The sequence below is a fragment of the Gekko japonicus genome, unplaced genomic scaffold (assembly GCF_001447785.1).
Source record: "Gekko japonicus isolate JY-2015 unplaced genomic scaffold, Gekko_japonicus_V1.1 scaffold96, whole genome shotgun sequence".
Taxonomy (NCBI): domain Eukaryota; kingdom Metazoa; phylum Chordata; class Lepidosauria; order Squamata; family Gekkonidae; genus Gekko; species Gekko japonicus.
In genome coordinates this window covers 1,629,538-1,649,309 of record NW_015168048.1, presented here as the reverse complement: position 1 = coordinate 1,649,309, position 19,772 = coordinate 1,629,538, and the positions used below count along the sequence as shown (strand labels likewise).

At 42.2% G+C, this 19,772-nt stretch overlaps 1 protein-coding gene across 1 annotated transcript in view; it reads right to left on the bottom strand.

Moving 5' to 3' along the window:
- The window catches only part of KCTD16 (potassium channel tetramerization domain containing 16), a 289,778-nt gene extending 271,366 nt beyond the window's left edge, over positions 1 to 18,412 (bottom strand). The window contains exon 1 of the mRNA XM_015414323.1: positions 17,581 to 18,412. Within this exon, the coding sequence (XP_015269809.1) occupies positions 17,581 to 18,412 (832 nt within the window). The remainder of the gene's footprint in view (positions 1 to 17,580) is intronic.
- Between the last annotated feature and the right edge of the window lie 1,360 nt (positions 18,413 to 19,772).

Below are 19,772 nucleotides of genomic sequence, written 5' to 3'. Positions count from 1 at the left end.
CTGAAACCACATATCTTCAGAATGTCCACCAATAAGCCTCAGTTTCCAAGATGGAGTTAAGGATGACCATGGTATTATTATTATTATTATTATTATTATTATTGGCTAAGCAGGGCTATTTTTGGGCAGGCACACACAGGAACGGAGTTCCGGCTGGCTCCTGAGTTGGCCACGCCCAGCAGGAACTCATTAGCATAATAGGCCACACCCAACAGCAGAAACTCATTAGGATTGGCTACATTAGGGGTGTGTGGCCTAACATGCAAAGGAGTTCCTGCTCCAAAAAGCCCTGGGTTTTGATAACAAACAAGGTAAACAGAATAAGAAGCAAAAGGTGGGTGTGGCTGGATGACCACACTTCTGGTAAAATGGGGTGTGTGGCCTAATAGGCTAATGAGCTATGTTGTCAGGGATGTGACCTAATATGCTAATGAGTTTATGCTGTTGGGTGTGGTCTACTATGCTAATGAGTTCCTGCTGGGCTTTTTCTACAAAAAAAGCCCTGAGGCTAAGTGAATGGTTTTTGAAAAGGGGGGAAACAGTTTGTTGAATTGAGCACCTCAGAATACCTTGTTTGTTGTCTCTTGGTAAATTCCAGGTGTGCCTAATTGGATTTTTTTTCTTGGCTGCCAATCAAACTGATTCTTAGAATAGAAAGTCAAACTGGGTTCTTTATGGCAGATTCTAAATATCAATATTGACATTTTTACCATTCTTTCTAGAAGCATGATGAGGAAAACAAGGTTAACTTGTGTAAATCAGAGCAGTACTCTATATACATAAGACTTATTCCTGTCCTTCAAAAAAATAGCCATGCTTCAAACCAGTATCCTTATACTAATAGCCAAGTTGCCCCCTCCGTGCGGATACTTAAATCAGCACGGAGGGGGCAGCTGGGGGGCCGGGGGAGGTTTGTGCACACGTGGGCCAATCCCCACGTGTGCACAAAAATAAAAAAAGTTTAAAAAAAATTCGGGGGGATGTTTAAATCCCCCCGAAAGTGCAAGAGCGTCTCCTGCGCGTGCGGTGGATGGGGGTGGAGGAGTTAGGAGAACCGGCGGGATAGGGGGGGAACTTACCTCCTCCTGCTGCTTCCTCCTCTTCCTCATAGTTGTGGAGTTCCCCCTCTCCCGCGAGTATCGCGGGTCCCCCCCTTGTAATATATATTGTCAGCCCATGCATGAAATCACTTGCTTTTAACTGAAATGGTAATTAAATGATAGGCATATATGGTTACCACCTGGTTGCTTTTAAACATGCCTGAACAAGTGTTCTGTTAGAAGATGGTTGCTTCCTAATCAATGTTCTCCTTTATTAAAACTGTTCCACAATGTGTAGTTTCAAATTCACCTGTAATTTATTACACATTCATATGAACACAAGCTAAGAAGGGAAGGGGTGTATATTGTTCATGATAATGTGACAGACCTATAAACAACAAGTTACAGTAAGACTTGACTAGACATGCAAATACTAAACAGGAAACAGAATACCATTTGTGGTATTTCCTGTTCAACTGTGATGAACGACACTTTAATTTTTGGAAAAAGAAATGCCTAGAAGATCTGTTTGAAACAGGGTTTACACAATATTGTTATACATGTATCCTATCCATTGCTCAAAGTGACTCAAGGTAGCATGAATTGAATAATCCCATTTTCCTCTCATATTTGGTAGCGACTTGCCCAGCAGCATGCATGAAAAGGGATATTTGACCAGGTGTCCCTGAACAAAATCCTAATCTGACACACCACCCTGATTCTCTTTCTGTGCTTAAAGTCAAAGAATTAGAAAAGCCCCAAAGGCTGTGCATTTATCTTCAGTCATCTCCTACAGATCATCCCACACAGTTCACATTACAAGGAAGTGGCTCATGACCTTTCTATAATGGACCAACCATGCACTTGATAGCGATACATAAATGCTTATATGCTACTCAGTTTGTCTAAAAAATGATACGTCTCAAAAGTAATATGTGAAGGCTGCAAGCGCACATCAATTACATGACCCTTCCTCTGAAAAAGGGGGGGGGAAGCTGAAGGTGTACATCACACAAATGTTTAAAATGTTTGTACACTATGTTGTACGCATGTTTGAAATTCATAGGCATTCATGCTTCCCCACCATGTGCATTGAGAGCCAGTTCCAGTAAGTCTGTGAACTGCCTTTGTGTTCCACGGAGAGGAAGCAGATCCACTCCGAAATAAATCTAATTTTGATCAATGGGACTTACTCACCGGAAAGTGTTCTTAGGAATGCAGCCACAAGCAAGAAACAGGGGTACTGGAGAAAATAGCAAACATATAAGTCCAGGACTCAGTATCACAAGCCAATGGGAAGGCTAACTAAGCAATATGATCTGAGGGAACATCTGGTTCTAACAGCCCAATACATAAGAACATAGGGAAAATCTATAAGAACATAAGAAAAAGTATAAGGTCATAAGCAAATGTAAGCATAAGAACATAAGCAAAATCTATCCATGGAGCCTTTGCAAGAAAAGTTTCATCTCTGTGTAAGAGAAAATGTGCCCTCTGGAAGAGGACACTGTTTTGATTCCAATCACTTCCATCCTGTTCGCAGTCTGTCTTGCACTCTGGCACTGCACAAATCAACAGCATTTGAACTTCCTCCCTCCCACTCTTCCTCTCACCCACTCTGCACACTTTAGAACTCTCGCTCTCATGAGAGATCATTAAATTTCAGAACAATCAGCAGTTCATTTTATATCTTCTTTTGAGCTGTGCTGTAACTTTTAAAATGTGCCTAGCCATTAAATAATACCGGGAGCTATTAAGGAAGTGAGGATTTTAAGCTGCTTCTATCAGGGTTCTAACAATGCAGTGGTGAACTTCCACACAAGACAGAGCACCACATAATATGAAGGGAGTTCTTTTGTCAAGAGTTCACATATAATTGAACATCCGGTAACTGATATTAGGTTGAATCCTAATGGCTCCCTTTCACGGAGGGACAAGCCTTGTTCTGGAAGAGGAAGCCTTCTATTCCAGAGCAAAACTCCTCACATAATGTTAGAGAGTCATAGGATACAATTCAGTATTTCTTGCTTTAGATCTTTAAACAGAAATTTGCCAACATTACTTTTTATTGGTGATATTAAATATATATATTGTCCCTATTTTAAAAAAAAATGGGTACAGGAGGATGTGCTAGGGTTGCTAGGTCCTGCCTGGCCACCAGTGAGGGGGTGGGGGGAGGGTTCCCAGATCCAGGTTGGGAAACTCCTGGAGATTTGAGGATGGAGCCTGGGGAGGACAGGGACCTCAGTGCAGTACAATGCCAGAGAGTCCACTCTTCAAAGCATCCGTTTTCTCCATGGGAACTGATCTCTGTAGTCTTGAAATGGGCTGTAATTCCAGGGATCTCCAAGTCCCACCTGGAGACTGGCATCACTAGGACGTGCCCAGCACCAGCCTTAGACCAAATAGCACTTCTGATGGTGACCCCCCCCAAATACCTCTATTTGCTCAGCTTTTGAATTCCTTATTTTTACTGCACTTTAAACCAATTTCATGACCTTATAGTTTGCTTGGTTTGTTTGGATTATTGCTTGGATTACTGTTTGGATTATGTATTGCTTAGTTTGCTTGGATTATTGATTCTAGTGTTAAAATGATACATATACATCCTAATATCTGAAAACAAACGCTTTCTAATTTGTAAGAATAACTGGGATACACTAACATCAAGCAATTTAGCTGTGTCCCATAATAATAATACAAGATTCCTCTTCACAATAATACAAGAGCTCTGTTCACACGTTACAGTGAATGTGCATGCACTCAATGCATGCTACACACTTTTTTATCAGGAATGAGGTAACTTTGTATAATTATAAACAACCGATAATTTGTCACAATAAAGTTGCTGTTTTTTAAACAGATAGGTCTTTAAAACTCTGGAAAGACATCTCTTTGCAGTCACTGCTTAAATAAACAGGCATAAGCTTCTTTATCTCAAAATTACTTAAAGTCCGTGAAGGCAGGAACACAGTTACAGCTGGCCAAGTTTCCTTCTTTACCACTTGAGAGGGATCAACCCCCCCCCCCTTTAACAGGCGCTATTTCCCTCAGAGAAGGACACTTCCCTAATTCCAGGATCCTCCTTGATCCTCTCACTCTTCTTAACTGAATTTAACAGTTCTAACTGCCACTCTTAACTGCCACTCACTTGTAGAATTCCATTCAAATCCCCTGTCATTCAAGGTTCTCATACCAGGTTAAAGCATTAACCATTTGCTGTCCATTACATGTGTATTGAGTCACATTTGACACATGTATAAAAGAATGTGTGATTGAAACCCCACATTTATCCAGGTACTGGTTCCCTGTTTCAGGTGTAAACAGAACACATCTTGGCTCTTTCTTATGAATCGCTGTATACACATATATGCAGGATCTACCTACACTCACTGTAACATATGAACAGGGCTAGGATTGTTGTTGGATCAAACTAGTGATCCAGTTACAGCATGATCCAGACAGAATAAATAATAAAAAAACAGAAGAAATAAATAATAAATAAATAAAATAGAATGATACTCTTATAAACTCAATAATTTCAGTGTACCTAGTGGGTGTAGCTGGGTTTAGGATTGCACTCTTAGCCCAGCATCCTGTTTCAAACTGTGCCCAACAAACAGCACACAGGGGCTAACACTTCTTGCGATGTATGGAGTCTACCCTACTAAATAGCATTGCAATCAGTGCTGCCAGCTTAACAAGTGAAGATGAACTATTTGTACTGTTTATTTCTGCTGTTGAAAAGATGGCCCAGGACAGGGCTATTTTGGGGCAGGGATGCACAGGAACGGAGTTCCAGCTGGCTTCAGAGTTGGCCATGGCCACTACAGCCAAAACCTCTGTGTGCGTGGCTACAGAGGGAAGGCCTGGAGAGCAAACCCCCCAGCGACTCCAAGGCGAGCGGGCCGGGGGGGGCATGGAAGGATTGGGGAGGCATTTAAATGCCTCCCCATGCCTTTCCCAGCCTGCCTTCCCTTCCCGGGGGGGGGGGCTTGCCTGGGCAAGCCAAGGGAAGGCATGGGGGGGTAGCCTAATATGCTAATGAGCTGTGCTGTCAGGGGTGTGGCCTAATATGCTAATGAGTTCCTGCTGGGCTTTTTCTACAAAAAAAGCCCTGTCAGTTCCCATGCTGGGGTTTCTTTGCCCTAAATTGTGCCCTGGATTAGTCCTAGATAATTAAATTAGGGGGGAAGCATTTGCTGTGAATGCAAATCCTAAATTTAGAGTTCTAGCAAATTCTGAAACCAAACTGGAAAGCCTTAATGATTACTTACTAAACATTTATTTTAAGAATCAACCCTGCTGGGAGGTAATCCTACCAAAAAGTCAAGCGGCTGTGACCTAACCTTTGTTATAAGTCTTTGAAATATAAAAATACAATATAATATGAGTTCTGGGGATAAATGGGATCCACCACAGGCACCATCAAGCTAAACAGAACAGAAATCTGTACTGAGTCACATTGATGTCATTATAATACAGTCACACCTAGCTCATGCTAAATACTGTGCCCTTAGTAAAAGCCTGCAGAACATACAGCCTGCAGGAGTGATTGCAATCCCTGGAGGAATTTTAACTCTCCCTTGTTTTGCAGCTCAGCTATCCTGGGCTCTTGTTTGTCTCTGTACATTGCAAACTGCCTAGTGCTCAATTGCAAGTCACACAGTGCACTTTGGCTTAGCATTGCAAGGCATGAATGGGAAGATACTTCAGACAGCTAAAAGCTGCAGAAAAAAGAGAGAAAGCACACAGGGCCTTATTGTTTTGTCCAGACTGTCTTTGCAAAACTAGCAGCACAAAGTGTGCATACTGTGTAGTATCTGAAGAAGTGAGCAGTGACTCACGAAAGCTCATACCCTGCCACATATTTTGTTAGTCTTTAAGGTGCTACTGGACTCTTGCTCTTTTTTCCACTGTGTAGTAGTGAGCTTGTTGGCTTGTTTATCCACTACCTGTTGTGTTGAGGCAGTAACGAAAGCAGAAGCAGAGGGGCTTGAGAGCAGAGAGCTGGTTGGCTTATATATTCATGGGAAGTTCATGTTATAGTGTCCTTCTTATGCCGAGGGCAACATAAGCACTTTGTATCAGATATATAGTGGCACTTTTGTGCCACCCAGATGCTTGCCAGATGTTTGCCACAATGTGCAGGGTGAAGCAGCTTCAGCACCCCCTATCCATGTCATTTTCACATCCTCAAACTGCCCTATGAAGCCAACGTTGGCTTCTTGCACAAATCATATTACTTATGCGGCTTCACATAATTTTTGTAGTGGAGCCAGCAGTGGCTCCATGAGAAGTGTGAGGACGCAAAAGCAACATTGGTGAAAGAAAATGAAACTGCTTTCCCCCACATGCCATGGTCACAAAATTAACACAAAATTCCCATTGTACAACTCATACCAAGTCTTTGAATCATCTGTCAGTAAATACGAGGGCTTTGTAACGTGCTTCAGTTTCTGGCAGGGTCGCTTTAAATAAGAAAGCATCATCACTTTCTGTTACATTTATATTTTTATTTGGCCCCTTTTCTAAGGAGTTCAAGGTTTTTCCTACATCACTTTTAATTTCAAAACATTGTGAGGTAGGTTAGGTTGAGAGGGTGTGACTATCTCAAGATCACCCTGTCAGATCCATGGCTGAGTGAGAATTTAAAGCCAGGTCTCCCCAGACCAGTATTCTAACTACTATACCCTTGACTGTCACTAGGGAGGCCAGGTCTCATGCTCCCACCCCCTTTTGTTGCCCACTAGTCTGCTCAGGGCCAGCAGGAAGTATTTTTTTAAAATATGGTGCCATGCTGGCAGTGCAACTTCATTTCTGGTGAATACCCAGATATAATAGTAGATCACTGGCATGATGATGAAGTGATGCGCAAGGATTTCGGCAAAACTCCTATAGCGTCACCTCAGCATCATGTTGGCACTGGAAGTAGCATCACAATGCCAGCACAGCACCATTCCTACCCCTGTCCCTCTGGTTGTCATTGGCTGGTAACCCTAGCTGTCTCTTTGACAGGCATGCCAATGGGGGTGGGGTGGGGGGAATAGATATTCCAGTCCCTTTGATTCTCTCTGTTATAAAACAAAACGCCTCTCTTATTTTTCTGTCTGTTTGGATGGGGAACTAACAGAAAGCAAATCAAAACTTTAATGGTGATTTATCCATCAAGGGCTGCAGTCCTAAACCCAATTTCCTGGAAATGTGCCCTAATTAATTCAATCAGAATTATTTCCAAGTATGTATCTAGCTGCAAAAAGCAAACATGTTTTTTTACAATGGTGTGTGGGGGGGGGACAGGATTAATGCAAAGGGGACAGAGGATACACAGTATCAGAGAAGTTATGCTTGCTAAATCATTCAAAAATTACCTCTCTCTTTGATGTAGAAATGCCATTCTGAAAAAAGCTTGTATAGTATTGCCAGAGGGCAATTTTAAATCTTGACATTTTTATAAACAGCAAGATTTTGTTCAGGAAGCCTTGCTCAAGCTCATTATAGCTGCAGTCTACAATATCTTCAAGAATATGTCCCAATGGAAGCAAATCCAGTAGGATTTATTTTTGAGAAACTCACAGAGGATTGGGTTGCCCATGTGGTGGTGGAAAGTTCTATCAAGTCGCAGCTGACTTATGATGACCCCATAGGGTTTTCAGAGCAAGAGATGAGCAGAGGTGGTTTGCCACTGCCACTTCTATGGAGCACCCCTGGACTCTCTTGGTGATCTTCTTTCTAAGTGCTAACCTGCTTAGCATCCAAAATCTGATGAGATTGGGCTAGCCTGGGCCATCCAGGTTGCCCACACCTGCCTTCCTACAGTTAACACAGAAGTGTGGCCTACCTGAGTTAAACCGAGTGTAAAAGGTGATCTTCTTCAGAGCTGTCTTATTCTATTTATTTATTTAAGATTTATATCCTGCCCTTCCCATAAAGCTCAAGACAGTTTACAATACAGGGAAATAAAATCTGGTTTCCAGAGCAAACTAAAAACAAACAAACCCTGAAACAACTCAGCAAATTTACCACCAGAATATGTGAGTTGTGCACTCCTCACTAAGTGTGCTAAATGGGAACAGGACATAGTTGATGAGTTGAATTATGTACCTCTTGCATTTTGTTTGCCCTTTAGCCTCATTGTACAATATTGATTTTTTTCCTGCACTCCACTTATGTATATACACTTCTTGCAGCTGATGCTATCATCTTCAACCTACATGCCACAGCACATTTGCCAGCTTTTAGAATACCATAGGACTCTTCATCACATCAGTTCACCAACATTACACCAGCGCTGCAGCAACACTGTGATGGTATAACAACAAAACCTCAGCAAGCATTTACTGCTGGCACGTTTTCTACTTTGTGATTCCAGTTATGCTGTGCATATGTAAATGCAAATACACTTACTAATTAACCACTGTCTCAAGCTTTGTACCGAGAGAAACGGTGACACGTTGTGGTCGTTTAAATTAGTCTTGGGTAAAGTATGTCATCAGAAACCCCTCGGGATTTCTCTTGCATTTGTTGTTAAAGGTCATAAATCAGAATTCTGAGTAGACACCAATTATTGTGCACATTTTCCCAAATATTTCCACCCAACAGCATGCACTCATTTAACCACGAATAATTTGATGAGGACCTCACAACTATCTCTTAATATTCATAACAGACTTTAACAGTAGAGTGAATAAACCAAACAGTAGTTTTGTTGAAAGGGTAAGGTGAAGACAGGACCACAATCCACAGGGCTGGTATAATAAGTAGAAGCAGCAGGTGTCTTGAAGACACACAAAGCCTGTCAATTAATTTTCTGCCTAGAGTCATTTTGCCATGGATGTCTCAAAAGTTTCCTTTGAAAATTATAGCTACCCAAGATATTTTAACTGTATGGTTATGAAGACAAGGCAAGGCAATCCTTAAGGAAATGTGTATAATATTCTCCCTCCACCCTTTTTAAAAAGAGAAACTTTCATACTTGGTCAGACTTTGGAAAATGACTAACAATAATGTACACATTGATTTGCATCTGTATCTGGAAACTCATTATGTGAATGGTGATTGAGTAGCTCCCTGTTCTCATTTGCTTAACTTGGAAGATTAGCAGCCCCATCAGTTCCCCTTTCATTATGTCGTTTTGTTACACTCCCTCTCATTTCTGTCTGTTCTTTCTTCTCCCTTTTCCTGAGTGCAGTGACATTCCAAGTAGTCCAAAGAAAGTTTCCTATGGAAGAGAAAAAGCACTTGAGACTGGGGGCTCATAGTCACCTTAAATTGATTCCTTATATGAAGAACAATTCATATGAGTTCATTAATATCTGGCAAACTTCCTTTCACACAACCACATTGGGCTGGCTCCAGAATATGGGGGATGAGGCGAAAAGTCTAGCAAGAAGCCTCTTTAACTAGAAAGGGAATGAAGTGGAGCATACAATTTCAGAGCTCATCCTTATGTCACAGAAGGCCCAGTTTCAACTCTTTACACACAAGCACTTTGTTCCTTGGCATTGTTGGTCCCAAAGCAACATCAGTTCAGGCTACAGATTTATGTTTACAGCAAAATAACAGAAAGCTATCACTCAAACTTTGGTTTTAACTATCAGCTCCTGAGCCAACCTGTGGTTTTCAGCCCTCCATATTACTAGAAGGCAACTTCCAGTAGTGTTCTGTACATTTCCAGCCATTCCAAAGAGGATAAATGACTCCAGCGAGAGCTGCCCCTTTCATCAACCTTCATTAATTGCTGCCATTCAGTCATGGGTCCATGGAGGATAAGACTATTGTCATGTCAGCAACCCACAGACCTTCCCCCCCCCCTCTACACCAGCAGTCTCTGCTTAACACCCAGTAGGACTGCTTTGCTACATGCTGAACAAAGTTTGACTCCAGTGGCACCTTTAAGGCCAACCAAGCTACATGCTGTCTTTATATAACATTGCCTTATCCCACAAGGAACAAAAACGAAGTATTTTTCCCCGAGTATTTACATATGTTACTTAGTATGAGTGAAGGCACACATATTATTCTCCATTGCTTAGTGCTATGGGTCAACTGAACAAAAGGGGGGAAAAGATTGAGGAAAAGAGAAGGTGACGTCCATTTCTGACTAAAAAAAAAAGTTCCAGGAAGGGGGTAATTCTGAAATGACATAATTTTCTGGACAAACATAAACGTCATGACAGTGCATTTTGGAACTATTTATATTCAAAGCAGAAGCTGAGATGTGTGTTGTTATAGGGTCAGTAGCCCTGGCCTGGGGAATTCCTAGAGATTTGGGTGGAGAGCCTGGAGAGGGTGGGGTTTGGGGAGGGGAGGGGAGGGACCTCAGCAGGGAATGATGCCATAGACTCCACCTTCCAAAGCAGCCATTTTCTCCAGGGGAACTGATCTTGGTCCTCTGGAGATCTGTTGTAAGCCTGCCGCAGCCCCAGTCCATTACAATCCAGTTTGTATATTGAGAGCATAGGAAAAATGCCTTATGGGGAAACTGTCTCAGCAAAATACATGCAAAAGGCTGTTCTCCCTTCACAGAAAAATAACTAAATGACTGATTAAGGATTACACTTGGGACAAATGACTGACGAGCTATAAAGAATGGAAGGGGTACGAAAAGGAAAAAGGAGAGAGAATACAGGATGGTAGAAATGAAGCACATTCTGGACTTCCCATCTACATCCCTGAAATTAAGCTTTGGTGTATGAAAAGAGACAGATGGAGCCCAAAGTATCAAAAGATAGTTGGAGCCTATGATCCATCTTGAATGGGAACTCATCCTATGGAGTGGGCAGTCTCTTATTCGGACACACACCATGCAAAATGCCTATAATCCCTGGATCAGTTAAAGATAATGGACCCAATTTACACACAGGCACAATCTGCCTCCCAATTCCCCCTTGTACTGGCCTAGTTTAAAGATGGAACACAGCCCAGCCTCACTAAACCTACACGTTGCATTGTCATCCCCTGTTTCTTGCTCTGTATCTCCTATCCCCACTCACTCAGCACTGCAGAAACGATTTTGCTACCCTGGCTCCCATCTGTGGCTTCTCCAAGTACAAAGTGAACAAGAATTCCCCAATAGTATTTTGGATGCTTGCATATATCAGCCACAAAGAAATGCAGCATCTATGCTAGACTATTCTTCTATGAAACTCTGCTGCCATTAAACTTTGAGGAATGCCCACCTTTACCCCCATATTTTTCTTTAAATCCATCTGGCAACGTTTGAACAGATGCAATATTTTTCTGCTTTGTCTCAGGATTTGAAATATACATTTCAGCAGACTGTCTCATTACCTTTTAAAAACATCAGTGCTTTCAACCACATTCCCAAGTTCCTTGTGCATTTGCACAGAAGGTAGTTAAGCTGACCAGCAAAGAATATCTTTGTTTGTCGCTAACTAGTTGTTTTAGAATACCTCCCACTGTTTCAGCCCATTAACCCCAGCACAACAGCTTGATGAATTAATGCTTATATAGGCACAGTTGGCAGCTTCTAATTAAATAATTATGGCCATGCAGCTGCAAAGAAGCTGGAATGTCCCGCCGGAAAACCAGATGTCAGTTTTATTGGTCCTAAGAGTTTCTGAAACAGTATTTTGGAAATTTGATGTGATGGGGCTCTGACCGCTCTGGACATTCTCAATATGGATTTGTTTACATCAGAGTGCTCAAGAGGAGAAAACACGCAAATATCCAGATCATCACTGTATCTTAACAAAGATTTAAATTGCATATTACTTGTATGTATGGTTGCCAGCTTTTAGGTAGGGCCTGGAGATCTCCCAGAATTACATTTGATTTCCAACTCACAGAGATCAGTTTCCTTTGAGAAAATACTGGTTTCAGAGTTGCCAGGTCCCCCCACTGGCAAAGGGTGGGGGCCTAGGGTTGCCAGCTCTAGGTTGGGAAACTCCTGGAGATTTGGGGATGGAGCCTGCGGAGGACAGGAACCTCAGTGGGGCACAATGCCTTAGAGTCCACCCTCCAAAGCATCCATTTTTTCCAGGGGGACTGACCTCTGTCGTCTGGAGATGAGCTGTAATTTGGAGGGTGGTCTGTATGGCATTATACCCTGCTGAGGTCCCTCCTCTCCTCAACCCCCCCTCAGGCTCCGTCCTAAAATCTCTAGGAATTTCCCTATCCTAGCTGTTAACTATACTTGTATGTATGACATAAATTTATTACAATTGCTAGAGGAAATGCGTGAACCACCTGCTGCATTTAGGCTTTGGTTCAGATTTCAGATTGATTAATATAGTATTGTGGGGAGGAATCTAAAAATCAACATTCTTAATACAAGATACTTTATAAAAGAAGATATGGCTGCTCAATGGGGAGTATATAGCAAAAAACGTAAAGACCAACAATAAAACTTTCTTCAAATACATTAGAAGCAGGAAACAAGCCAGTAGAGTTGCCAAGTCTGGGTTGGAAAATACCTGGAGACTTTGGGGGTGGAGCCAGGAGAGGGCGGGGTTTGGGGAGGGGAGGGGCCTCAGCATAGTACAATGCCATGGAGTCCACCCTTCAAAGCAGCCCTTTTCTCCAGGGGAGCTGATCTCTGTCGGCTGGGGATCAGTGGTAAAAGCGGGAGATCCCCAGGCCCCACCTGGAGGCTGGCAACCCTACCACTTGGACGACCAAGGGGTAAAAGGAGTATTGAAGGATGATAGGGAAATGGCTGAGAAGCTAAATGCATTTTTTGCCTCCGTCTTCACTGTGGAAGATGAGAAGTGCTTGCCCACTCCAGAACCACTGATTTCAGGAGGGGTGTTGAAAGACCTGAGTCAGATTGAGGTGATGAGAGAGGAGGTCCTAAAACTGATAGACAACTTAAAAACTGATAAATCACCAGGCCCAGATGGCATACATCCGAGAGTTCTGAAAGAACTCAAATGTGAACTTGTGGATCTCCTGACAAAAATATGTAATCTTTCCTTAATCAGCCTCCATTCCTGAGGACTGGAAGGTAGCTAATGTCACTCCCATCTTTAAAAAGGGTTCCAGAGGAGATCCGGGAAATTACAGGCCAGTCAGTCTGACGTCGATACCGGGTAAATTGGTGGAAACCATTATTAAGGAAAGAATTAGTAGGCACATAGATGAACAAAACCTATTGAGGCAGACTCAACATGGGTTCTGTAAGGGAAGATCTTGTCTCACAAACCTGTTAATGTTCTTTGAGGGGGTGAACAAACATGTGGACAAGGGGGATCCAATAGATATTGTTTACCTTGACTTCCAGAAAGCTTTTGATAAAGTTCCTCATCAAAGGCTCCTAAGCAAGCTCAAAAATCATGGGATAAAAGGACAAGTCCTTTTATGGATCAAAAACTGGCTAGTTCATAGAAAACAGAGAGTGAGTGTAGGTGGGCAATTTTCTCAGTGGAGGGTGGTAAGCAGTGGGTGTCAACATGGCAAATGGGGTTCAATGTGGCCAAGTGCAAGGTGATGCACATTGGAGCCAAAAATCCTAACTATAAATACACATTGATGGGGTCTGAACTGGCAGAGTCTGATCAAGAGAGAGATTTTGGAGTTGTAGTAGATACTGAAAATGTCGAGACAGTGTGTGACTGCAATAAAAAAGGCCAATGCTATGCTGGGGATTATTAGGAAGGGTACTGAAAACAGATCAGCCAATATCATAATGCCCCTATATAAATCAATGGTGCAACCTCATTTGGAATACTGTGTGCAGTTCTGGTCACCATACCTTAAAAAGGATATTATAGCTTTGGAAAAAGTGCAGAAAAGGGCAACTTGAATGATAAAAGGGTTGGAACACTTTCCCTATGAGGAAAGGTTAAAGCGCTTAGGGCTCTTTAGCTTGGAGAAATGACGACTGAGTGGTGACATGATTGAGGTTTATAAGATTATGCATGGGATAGAGCAGACAGAGAAAGAGGTACTTTTCTCCCTTTCTCACAATACAAGAACTCGTGGCCACTCAATGAAATGCTGAGCAGTCGGGTTAGAATGGATAAAAGGAAGTACTTCTTCACCCAAAGAGTGGTTAACACATGGAATTCACTGCCACAGGAAGTGGTGGCGGCTACAAGCATGGACGGCTTCAACCTTTTATTTCACATTTAATCCTGAACCTGGGATAGCAAATATGGGTTTCATTTATGTGCCACTTCATAGCATTGGTCAAAGAAGAGAGCTAGCCAGACCACAACCTGAATGAACCATCTTGAAGACTGTAATAGTTATAACCGTGTTACAACACTTATAGGCCAGAACAGGTCATTTGTAAATTCCTTGACAGTTATGAAAGCTTTCAGATCAGGCCTGCTTTTTTTGTCTAAGACACTACACTTCCTGTTCCCTTGTTGCATAAAGTATGGAACACAGCTAAAAGAATACAAACAGTTGTGTAGACCTGTTGTTTAAATGTGCCAAAATACCAGGACCCAAATGCAATTGTGGTGCAGCCCACCAAACTATTTTCCATCTGTCACAGGAATGTGAGTGTCGTGCTTTCCAGGGAGATGTGCCAGAGCTCTTTTGAACTCTCCCCAGCTGTCACTGAGTGGATTGAAAATCTAGATATTAGTATTTAGGGAGATTACCAATTCCAGATTTGAGTCCAGTAGCCAGATTCTAGTCCATTAGCAGATAAAAAACCAACAAGGTTTCCAGGGTATAGGCTGTTGAGAGTCAAAGTTCTCTTTGTGTATCTGACTCCTGAAAGCATATATCCCAAAAATCTTGTTGGTCTCTAAGGAGCTAAATTCCTCATAAACCCATAAATACCAAGCAGTGAAATCACAAGCTATTTCCATGGAATTTGGAATTTGAGAGCTCACATGTGTCACTAAAGTATTTTTGAAATCTTTCAGACAAAATGGGCTTTTCCCTTACGTGTGGAAAAGCCATAGATGTAATTAGACACCGCCAAATATTTGTATCATACGGATCAAACATTCTAACAGCATAATGTTCACAATTTCAGGGTCTGATAAAATTCTTTAAAAAGCACTTCCCACAGAAAGAAATCAAGGAACATGGTGAACTATCATGCCCCCCTCCAGATCCACTACAAAATACCCACCAGGCAAAAGTCCAATGCATATTAAATATTTCAAATTGTCAAATGGGCAAATGTATGCAGGCTGGCAAATGCAAGAACATGACTTACAGGTAGGAGATATGGAATGAGTCTTAAAGTATGGTTCAGCAAAGGATTTTGGATCTTAATACAGCCCTAACACAAGAGAGTTCGATCACCATCCAATAACAACATCAACATGATAGTGGATGAATCAATAAAAGCCTAATCTCCATCTCTATTTTGTCTTTGACTCTGCTTGTAACTCAACTGGAACTGGAAGAATTCATGGCCCGGCTGATTTGCAACAAAAGGAGCTGCTGTCAAATCTTACAGGAACAGCCTCAGCCTGTGGTGAGAAGCCACAAGTCAGTGATACCCTGTTCTCAAACCAGGAGCATTTGTGCTACCACCATCAGTCAGAGAAGCACCAGCAAGTTTGTGGCACAGAAGTTACTTGGGCCATTCCTCATGTTCAGAGATGCCTAGAGTCTGTTAAGCCTTCACTGCTGGTAACTTGGGAAGGAGGGAATTGTAACACAGCAAAGCACCTGAGTGGATCGTACCTTGAGTGCCAAGATGCTGAGCTTTACCACTTCTTTTTGGTATGTGTGTGTGTGTGTGTGTACAGGAAACACACATATACATATGTCAGAGACAGAGGATAACTCAACAAAACAATGATGGATATTTCAGAGTCAGAGGGACAGAGCCATTAATACATTTATCGAGGGATGCAGTCATGGGGATTGTATCACCAGGACAGTTTTATCGCCAGTTCCACCAGTTGTATGACCTATTATTATAGCAGGGAGGAGGGGAAACTAACAAAAGTTCACATTTTTAAAAAGAGTGGGAATTGTGAGACTAGCTGGAATATTCTTTTTTTTCTTCTTTGAAAAGTATTTTCTTCCTTAACAACAACAAAATATAGACCAAAGGAAAGCAAAAAACCCCCAAAAACTAATGCTTTGCTTTAATACAAGTGATATTAAACATGAAATATCCATTATCTCTATTTCCTAACCAGCACATGGCTTCATCCTGAGCACCAGGCTAATAGACAAATAAAAACCACTAAAACTACAGCAGCTTTCTGGATCTTTTCTTCCCACAGGTAAGCAGAAACATTGATAATCCATCATTTATATTAGATAACTAGCATGTGATCCTAAATAGAGTTATACCCATTCTAAGTCCACTGATATCAAGTCACCTAAAAGGGTACAACTCTGCTTAGGACTGCACTGTTAAGAAATATCTGGTACTTTCCTATTTCCCCCATTGCTTTCTGCAATAGACAGATCAGTGTGAATTGTTTTGAAATTAAATTATAGGCATATAGAAAAAACACTGACATCAAAGGCACATGATGCTTTCGTAGACTTCCAAAACAAGTGTCTTAAGAGACTAGACACCCACTGAAAATATGACTGTTAAGCAGGCACCACTACTCGAATTCTGCAGACAACTATCAAACAACTATCACCCCCTCATTTAAACCATGGGGCATAGTGCAGTAAGTCAGTAGGATAAGAAGCATGTATCTCACATTAGCCTTCATCACAAAACAGTACCTTTAAAGAACACAATGTATACTTGGTTGTACTAACAGACTAATTTATCCTTCCCCCTCAGAAGTAAACTCAAGATAAAATGCTTCAGCCCACATCCTGATGATCAAGTTCTGCTATAGAATAATGGAAATCTAATTCTCCTTGTGTTACCATTGTCTGAATCGCCTACCTCCCAGATAATGCCAAGCTTGGAAAGTTAACGAGGCTGCTGAAGCAATCAGCTGGAAAATTAGTTCAAAAGCAGTAGGTCATCTGATGCAATTGCAACCAGCAGAGAAAATCTATCAAGTTAAGGAGGAGCATTTATATCACCGTAGCAAAGATAAAAGTAGATTCATTCCCAGATACAAACTGAGTGTTTTACACAAGACCTTGTTTATGAAAGCCGCCCCTGACAGAAAGCAGACAGAGTGAGTAGTTTCCCTTCCTTTCTCTGCATGTAAGAATTTCAGCTTTGTTGACAGATAGCTTGGCTGACTATGCATGATGATTATCGAGCATCTATTATCTCTGTTAACTGAATCTCATTTGAAGATCTTCTATAATTAAATCAGCAGTGTCTTAGCAGGGCTTACATTACATTGAAAGAGCACTCAGAAGATGCACAAGGTAATCAGATAGTTAACAAATGTATGATCGCAGCATCACTGTATGTCCATGTGGGTATGTACTAAAAGTAAAGGTAATGGGGGAGTTTTGGCAGTCTGTGCTGCCACCTAGCCAAGACCACGCTGCTAAGTTCACTGTTGATGTCTTTACAAAAGACTTAAGCTAAACAGATTCATTTGGTTCCTGTTCTTCCAGCATGAAACTACAGTTAGCATCAAGAACTGTGAGACTCATTCAAGCTGGGATATAAAACAAGCAGAAAACAGCAAACCCTCACCATACCAGTGTCTCCTGTACTTACGGTAGAAGACGTATTCCGTGTAGCTAGACCAAACCTTGTCATCAGTGTATTGGTTGACAAAAGAAGCTGTCACCGAGGAATTACACGCTACCATGTGGAATCCACATTCTGACAACATGTCAAAAGCCCTTTCCAGGTGCCTAAACTTCAGATAGAACCTGGAGGTGTATCTATCTGGAGCCCGGTCTGGGTCTCTGCTCTCATTCAAACTTTCTCCGAAAACTTCTTTGACTAAAGCAATCCTTCCACAAACCAAAATCCTCGGGACTCTTCTGAACTTGGCATCTGCTTGGGTCTCCCTGCCCATGGTGCATGACCCTCTGTAGCCAATGGTAATGAAGCCCCACTTTCGATCTGAAGGTAAGAGTGATGATGGGGCACTTATCCTTGTGTCACTGCTTTGGGAAACCTCCTCATAGTCACTATGGCAATAGTCATCGGGGCTTTGCTTGATCTCATCAGGAGTCAGAAGTTTGACCAAGTCTGGGAGCTGAAAGTACTCTGCTTCCCGCTTGAGCCTTCCTCTTTCTGGAAAGTGGTCAGGCAAGACCACCTGCTTGTCCCTGAGATAGTCCAGAATGTAGCGGAAGAGGAAGCCATCTCTGTCGATGAAAATCCTTCCCTTGGAATCCTTTGCTAGGTCATTGACTGTCTCTCTCTTGGAGGTAAACATTTTCCAAAGCAGGGAGTGGGGAATGCCTATTAACGTCGAGTAGCGAGTGAAATAAACCTGGCCGCCCACATTCAGTTCTATTACCTCTGGGAAGGATTGCACAAGTGTCCCTTGTTCTCTAGGAGGGAGGTAAGTCCTGCAGTTTCCACTCAAGGCCATGGTACTTTGAAACAAGCCAACCACAAGTTGAGGCAGAACTCTCAGTCACATCCAAGGTTCCAATCAGGATCCTATACCTGTTTCCCCAAGGGCCTGCCAAGCCCTAGCATGTAAGGTATTGGAACTGAGGATGGGGTGGAGCATGAAAAGAAGGTTGTGGGGTTTATTTTTTCAATTGTCCAAAAACGACTATCACAAGAACTGGCACAGTGGCTTTATTCTTAAATAGTAGATGATGAATGTTCACGAAATGCAGTTAAATAATCAGATCTTCCAGCAAAGCCCAAAACAGCAGGATCAAGCCAAGTTTACAGTGTCTCATAAGCCTATTGAAGACAGGGGAAAGATAAGACAGAATTATTTCCCTCTGCATGAGAAATGAATAAAGAGTTAAAAGCAGTTGAGTTTTGAACACTAATTTGGGAAAATTTACCTTATTTAATTTTAAAAAAGATTTCTTTCCTGGTCAACAATTAAAGCAGAGATTTAAAGAGTTAACAAGGCACCATACATTTCAGTTTGCACAAGCATCTAATTTAGAATATGCAAATGAGGGGATCGGAGCTCCGAGTCTTACCTTAGTTACAGCTGAGCTATCGTTCCTGCAAAGGGAAGCAACATTTTTCTAAGCAACCCCAAAATCAGAACGGAGGCAGGCTGGATCTGGTGAGCAGCAAATCCAGAGCAAGAAAAGGACTGAAACAGTAAGCTGAGTCCATTTGGCAATATCCATGCAGAAGTTACAAGTTAAACCCAAGCATAGGAAAGTTAAGCAGAATGGCAATGAAGAGCTCGGCAGCAGTAGCTGAAACAGAAGGGGGGGGGGGAGGAGGCAAGAAGAGCATAAATCCAGTTAGGATCCTTTAGGATGAGACAGAATTTCAGGAGGAGGACCTTGGTTTAGATGTCTTGAGAAGAGCCCAGATCCAGAGATAAACCCTGGCACATTTCAGTGGCTTCCCACAGTGATACCCTCTCCATCAGTAAGGGCAGAGAGCCTCCCATGTTCCCAGCCAGGTCCAGAGAATAACAAGCCTGCAGCAGTTTGAAAGGATGCCCAGGGAAGCTGCCTGCTCTGCTTTCACTACACAAGCTGCTCCTCTGGTTGCTGAGCTGGGTGGTTCCACAGTTCCCAGTGCAGTTCAGATGCTGTTGTTTCAGCAGTGCAGGGAAGAAACCATCCAGGGAGATGACTATTACATCATCTTAAAGGAATATGGCTTTGAGAAAGCCAAGCAACCTGGAGGGGGTGGGACTCATGAGTTCATTTCCCCCTTCTTCATTTTTTAACGAGTTGCAGGGAGCAGAAGTGCGGCATGAGGCTGCCACAAACAGCTATTCCCAAACCAAGCAGCAGTTC